Source organism: Geospiza fortis, unplaced genomic scaffold (assembly GCF_000277835.1).
Source record: "Geospiza fortis unplaced genomic scaffold, GeoFor_1.0 scaffold23, whole genome shotgun sequence".
Taxonomy (NCBI): Eukaryota; Metazoa; Chordata; class Aves; order Passeriformes; family Thraupidae; genus Geospiza; species Geospiza fortis.
Window position 1 is genome coordinate 15,671,924 of NW_005054303.1, and position 6,822 is coordinate 15,678,745.

The following is a 6,822-nucleotide window of genomic DNA, read 5'->3' on the forward strand; positions in this document are numbered from 1 at the left end:
GCAACAAGATGTAAACAATAGGTTATCTGCTGCTGTGGAATGCAACAGGTCCATCTGGATTGGCCCAGCTTGGATGTTTAGAAATAATGGCCAATCCAGAACTGGGCTCGCTCAGACACAGTCCGAGAGAGCGGGGTTTGTTATCATTCTTTACTTTTCTGTTCTTAGCTTAGGAAGCTTCTGAAAAGCTCTCCTGCTTTTTCTTTGTAGTATAGTTATAATGTAGTATATATACATCATAAAATAATAAATCAAGCCTTCTGGTAATGGAGTCAAGGATCTCGTCTCTTCCTTCACCCAAAAACCCTTGTGACAACCGTCACAGATAAATCCCCTTTCCCATGGATGATCCTGAGCAGGAAATCCATGCCTGGTGCCCGATTGCTGACCCCTCTGCTCTCCCCTTCCCAGTGCCCCCCAACCTGACGGTGCCTCAGGAGAAGTCCCCACTGGTGACGCGGGAAGGGGACACCATCGAGCTGCAGTGCCAGGTGACAGGGAAGCCCAAGCCCATCATCCTGTGGTCACGGGCTGACAAGGAGGTGGCCATGCCCGATGGAGCCCTGCAGACCGAGAGCTACGACGGGATCCTGCGGATCGTCAACGTTTCCCGGGAAATGAGCGGGACCTACCGGTGCCAGACCAGCCAGTACAACGGGTTCAATGTCAAACCCAGAGAGGCCTTGGTGCAGCTCATTGTGCAGTGTGAGTAAAGCCTCGGTTTCCCTCGGTTTTCTCTTTGTTGTGCCGAGAAAAAGCTGATTTATTCCTCACCTAAACAAACAGCGGCAAGAGTCTTATGGCTGTTACATATTTGATGTGGGGTTGTTTGTCTCTGTAGTTCCCTGAATCCATGAATTCCTTGTAAATGTGGAAGTAAAAATGACATAGGAATCTCATTTCTGGTAAAAAAAAAAAAACAGGAAAAACAAAACAAAACAAAAAAAAACCCCAACCAAGTGTGAGGCAATCATTATTTTCCCCACAGCTTTGAATTCCTTGACACACGAACAAGCAGATGAGATGGGAGCACATATTTCTCTAAATGCTGAGCTGATCCTGAGCTCATTTGTTGCTGCTGTGTAAAACAAGGAGGGGAAAAAGAGGGCAAGAGCTCTTCCCTGGAAGCTGATCCGCATCCAGATCCAGCCTGCTCTGCTCTGCTCAGCCAGCCTCGGGAATGGGGAGGGAAAAAGGGGGGAATCGGTTATTTTTTATTTTGGAAACATGTGGTGTTTGTTGTCAGAGCATGGAAAGCCTGGTTTGAGGTGGCTTCTGGGGAATAACGGGGGGATAATGAGCCATTCTTTGGGCTGAGTGACTTCCCTGCCTCTGCTGCTCTGTCAGGACTTAATTTGGGTGCTTTATGAAGTGCAGCCCTCATTTATTCCACTTTCAGACGCCCCAATCTTCTGTCACTTGGCTTTTTAGGAGCGCTCTGTGCTCAGCACAAGTGACCTCTTTTGGGGCCTCCAGGGAAGAGCTGCTCCTCACATGTCCTCAGTGCTGACAAGCAACTGATTTGTTTTTCCTGGCTCTGCTTTGTAACAGATCATGGATGCATTGATTACATGGCTGGGATCTGCAGGACTTCCACCCCAGCTTTTTCCTGCTGCTCCAGCTTTAAATCCCAAAGTTGAGGATGAAGGGAGGACGGAATCTTCTCCCCCTGTGGATTTCTCTTAGTTGTGGGGTCAGCTGTGTTAGGAGCGGGTTCATCCCACTGGAACTTGAGAGTGAGGGATCTGTGCCTCCTGTCCTTGGCTCAGTCATTTTTTCCTGGAGCAAAGGAGGCTCAGGGGGCCCTTGTGGCTCTGCACAGCTCCTGCCAGGAGGGCACAGCCGGGGGGTCGGGCTCTGCTCCAGGGAACAGGGACAGGAGCAGAGGGAACGGCCTCAGGCTGGGCCAGGGCAGCTCAGGGTGGGCACACAGGAATTTCCCCATGGAAAGGGGGCTCAGGCCTTGGCACTGCCCAGGGAGGGTTGCAGTGCCCATCCCTGCAGGTGTCCCCTGGAGGTGGCACTGAGAGCTCTGGGCTGGGACAAGGTGGGCATTGGGCACAGCTGGGACTCTGATCTTGGAGCTCTTTTCCAGCCTCAATGATCCCAGGATTCTGTGAATCTGGGAATGAGAACCACCACAGAAACAGTGGAGTGTTGATCCTTCTAAATAAGGAGTGGGGGAAGTAGATTTTTTTCCCTTTTTCTAGCATGAATTTGCTGAGAAAAGTAAAAAATTTGTGGCTGAGGAATTCCAACAGCTTCCCACTTCCTCAGGACCTGAGGCAGTTCCTGGGGGATCCCATGGGATGACTCTGCTGACTCAGATTCTGGGGATGCCTTGCTGGGGTTGATGTTATTTTCCCACCTTTTCCTGCTGCCAAACCCCCTCTTTTGATGCAGTTTTATTCTGCTTGAGATGCAGAATTTTCCTAATTCTGAGAGAAGAGGCACAACCTGAAAATGCTTCCAAGAAGTAGGAGTTCAACAGGTATTTCCAGGCGTTTTCCCTTTCATCTCTCCGTGTTTAGAATTCTGCTCCCTTTGTTCACATCCTGGCAAGTGACAAATTGGAGATGAATGGAGAAAAATTATGGAAAGCTTTGATTATTTTTCCTGTGGGAGGAAAGTTTTTGTTCCCAACGACTTGAGCAGCGTTTCTGTACCGACGGTGGCATTTAACCAATTGTCATAAAAACCAGTTCTTTTCAGAATTTGGGAATATTTATCCTGGATGCTTCCAGCAGTGATGAGCGGGGAAAGATTTTTAATGGAACGCTTTTATTTAGAGAATAACTCATGGATTTCACTGTGGATGTGCTGAGTGAGAATATTTCCATTCTTGGGAAGGTTCTCCTTGTGACAGCAGGACCTTGTCTCACTAAAAGTGGTGAATGAATCTATTTTCAAGGAATTATGGAATGTCCTGAGTGGGAAGGGACCCAAAAGGATCACAAATCCAACCCCTGGCCCTGCACAGACACCCCAACAATCCCACCCTCTGCAGCCTTGGGAATGTGCCCATTCCTTGGGAATCTGTTCCACAGGGCGAATCCTTCTGTGGAATTACTGCTCCAGGCCACATCTGTTGGGTCAAGCTAAAGAAAAATGAAAAGTGAATTCAAATACAAAGGATTTATTTCTAATTTGACCCCCTCATCTAATGAGTTTTTTGTTTTCCTCACCTCTCTTTTCTGCTGCCATCCCTTTATCCCATCTCAGTGATGTCAGAATCCCAGCATGGGAGTTCTCCAGGAAAATTATGGATTTTCGGTCTTGCTCATGGTTTGTCCTTGAATTGTGGTTTAAGATTTTTGTGTGTGTGTGTTTACCTTAAATCCTAAAATTTCCCTAGGAAAATGGAAATCCTGGAGTCACAGAATGGTTTGGGTTGGAAGGGAATTTCAAACCTCTCCCATTCCAATCCCCTCCATGGGCAGGGACCCCTCACACTGCCCCAGGTTGCTCTAAGATGAGGTTTCCCATCATCGGTTGGATGGGAGATTGGGAATTGGGAATTCCTGGCTGGGCTGGAATTGCCAGAGCAGCTGTGGCTGCCCCTGGATCCCTGGCAGTGCCCAAGGCCAGGCTGGACACTGGGGCACCCTGGGACAGTGGGAGGTGTCCCTGCCATGGCAGGGGTGGCACTGGGTGGGGTTTAATGTCCATTCCAACCCAAGCCACTCTGGGATTCTATTTTATGATCTTCCAGCTGCAATTGCAGATAAATAAATTTTTAAGGAATAAATCAAACCTTGCTGGTGGCTGACAGGGACCAACCCAGGGACAATTTGCCAGCCCCACTTTTCCAGCTGTCGCAGAGGGAGGGGACATCAAAGTGCCACCAGGTGCCACCTAAGGCAATGTTTCCATCGTGCCCCTTCCCAAGTGATCCGAGCAGTGAGGATGAGATTGTTTTCCACAGCTCCCTTTTCTTTCTGAAATCCATAAAATCCTATTTAGAGCCCAAACCCCTTCCCAAATTCATCCATCTCCAAACCCTTGGAAAGCCTCTTGAAACATCCAAGATACTTCATGGAAGCCTGGCTGGCAGAGCTTTGGTGGCCACATTGGGGTGTTCCAGAATTTCCTGTTCTGCTGGAGCTCAGCTTTATTTGTGTCGTTCTTCCTTGGTAATAAATCCCAAGTAATTCTGGAAAAGGGACTCATCCTGCAGGGATTAGATTGGGAATGGAACAGAGCTAATTAAGGAGAAAGATGAGGGTGAGGGATGATCTCAGGTGCTGAGGGGAGCAGCAGAAATTCATTATTCTCATTTTCCATCAGCTGGAGAATCCAGCCCTGAGTCCTCTTTCCTTGATTTTCAATTTCTTTGCAGCTGGGAATGGGAAAAGGAATTTTTCTGCCTTGGAAAGGCGATTTGTCAGCTCAGGAATGTGCTGGGTCTGCTCTGGAAATATCTGCCTGATGAAATATTTATATGCAAATATTGTATTAATAATGAAATAAAAATTGTTGTGCGAGAAGGAAGCGTTCCCCATCCCAAATGGGACTGGGATTAATGAGCTAAAAACTCTTGGAGTTTTAGGAAAGTCATTAGGAGAAGATGTTTGAACAGGTAGGGTGGCCAATCCCTGTGGGAATTTACCAACTTCATGGAATTGTCTTGTGAATGCAGATCAGGAGTGTGGTGAAACTCCCAAAGAGTGAAATCTTCCAGATTATAAAATTTTAATTATGAAAACTCATTAAAAAGGGATAACCAAGGAATCTGAGAAATCAAGTGGGGCAAATATCTGGATTTTAAAACAAATCTCTTATAAATCTCTGCTTAGGCAGGCTGGAATGATGAAGGAAAGCAGAATTTGCATTTAATATTAATATTATTTACATCTTTTTTTTTCCCCCTTACGATTGAAGATTTGAGTGGGAAAAGCTGATTAATATTCAGGACAAATATTACATAACCCAATCCATTCCCAGGCTGGTGCATTTATCACTTTCTGAATGAATTCCTTCTCTGGAGATAAAAGTTGGGTTTAATTTGGGCTGTTTGTGGTGGGAGAAAGGACAGCCTAAAAACAAGTTTAGAACAGGGTCCATTTTTTTTAATTCTGAGCCATTTTTTCCCTTCTCTTCCAATGATGTAATGACCTTAACAACTTGAAAATATTGAAATAATGGTGCTCCCGTTGCTTTCATAATTTTGATTTGCTTTCCAAAGTGTTTTTTTTCCACCCTGCTGGTTGTTATCTGATGAATTCCACTTTCCTGCCCGAAAGGATTTTTTTCAGGATATGGAAGAGGTTGATGCTGCTAAGCTGAGCTTAAAGCTTGGACCTTCCTGTGGAGATATTTATTGCTGCATTTATTTTATATATAAATACAGAGAGATTGAGGCACTCCAGATGGATAATTCCCATGTTGAGGTTTTTAACCTATGGATCATTCCCTGCTCCTTAATTCCCAGTCCAGAAACTTCCCAGAAAACTGTAAAACAGCAAAATCTATTCTCTAAGATCCTCATCTGATGGAGGCTGATTTCAGAATAACCCAGAGGCAAGGATGGCTTTGGGTGTAATTTATCCACATGGAGCAAGGCAGGGGAAAAAATAGGGAAATCACGGATGGCTGGATAAGGAAAGAGAAATCCCAGGAGCTTTTTGACATTTAGCAAGGTCAAGGGCAGCGTGAGTTTGGTGACCCAGGGAGGTGATGAATATGCAAACCCTGGTGCTGTGGAAAATTTAGATGAGAACCAGATAATTTGAATTTTTTAATTTTTTTAGAATTAAAATTATTATCACAGACAGGCTTTCCTGTCAGAAATTCCAAAAAAAACCAGAGCGCTCCAGAACCTAAATAAACAGAGACGTTATTGAGGGAGGCAAAATGGAATTATTTATATTGGGGTTTTTTTGGGAATTGGTCTTGGAGAGGATAATCCTGCACTGTCTGAGGGCAGGAGCCAAGAGTCTTCCAAACAAAAATGGTTTTGTAAGAAGGAAAAATGAGTGGGAAGAGGTGTAAATATTCCATACCCATATTTAAAATAGGAAGGATCTGAGCTTTGGTTGCTCCAAACCCCATCCAACCTTGAACACTTCCAGGGATGGAGCAGCCACAGCTTCTTCTTCTTCCCAACTGATAACAGGTTAAGAGGTTGGATTTGAAGGGAAAATGGGAATTCCAGCCCAAATGGGCTGAGGAGAACCTGTGAGATTATTCCCTAAACCTTGTGGAATTCAGGGATATCCATCCCCATAGTTATCATGGGACGAAGCAGCAGGATGAGAGGGAATGTTGTGGTTGGAATATAAAGGAGTCACAAAGACCAAGGACAAATTCACACCAGCCAGGGAAAGGTAAATTGGAATAATTAACTTGTCCATGTAGTTAATTTTTAACAGCAGAAGATGCTGAGTAAATATAATTCCTTTGTTGTCCTGTAATACTTAGGAGATTAATTCCCATAATTACACAAAATATGGATTTCGACAGAACTCTGCTTGCAAAGTGTGGCATTAAAAATTAAGATTATTTAGACTGACACAGGACACAAATAAGGCTGTCCATGGATGCTGCTGGAATTCATCCCAGCTGATTTTTTAGCTCCATAAATCCCTCTCCTCCTGTCTCACTTTCCAATATTCAACTTTGTACCTGTAATTGCCTCATAAAACAGAGTTTGGAAGGCAGTGCACAGATTTAAAGACAAGCTGCTGCTTTCCCCGTGCTCCCTCCCAAATCCTTTGGATTCTATTCCCAATTCCAACGTTATTATTCAGGCCTGTCTGCGGCTGTTAATGGGGAGGTTTGCAAATCATTTTGCCTGTGGAGCTGGGAACAGGGAGAGCAGGA

At 45.1% G+C, this 6,822-nt stretch overlaps 1 protein-coding gene across 1 annotated transcript in view; it reads left to right on the forward strand.

The window, feature by feature from the left end:
* The window catches only part of MDGA2 (MAM domain containing glycosylphosphatidylinositol anchor 2), a 148,001-nt gene that overhangs the window by 81,606 nt on the left and 59,573 nt on the right, over window positions 1–6,822 (forward strand). Inside the window, 1 exon segment of the mRNA XM_014311868.2 lies at window positions 412–705. Coding sequence (XP_014167343.2) covers window positions 412–705 — 294 coding nt within the window.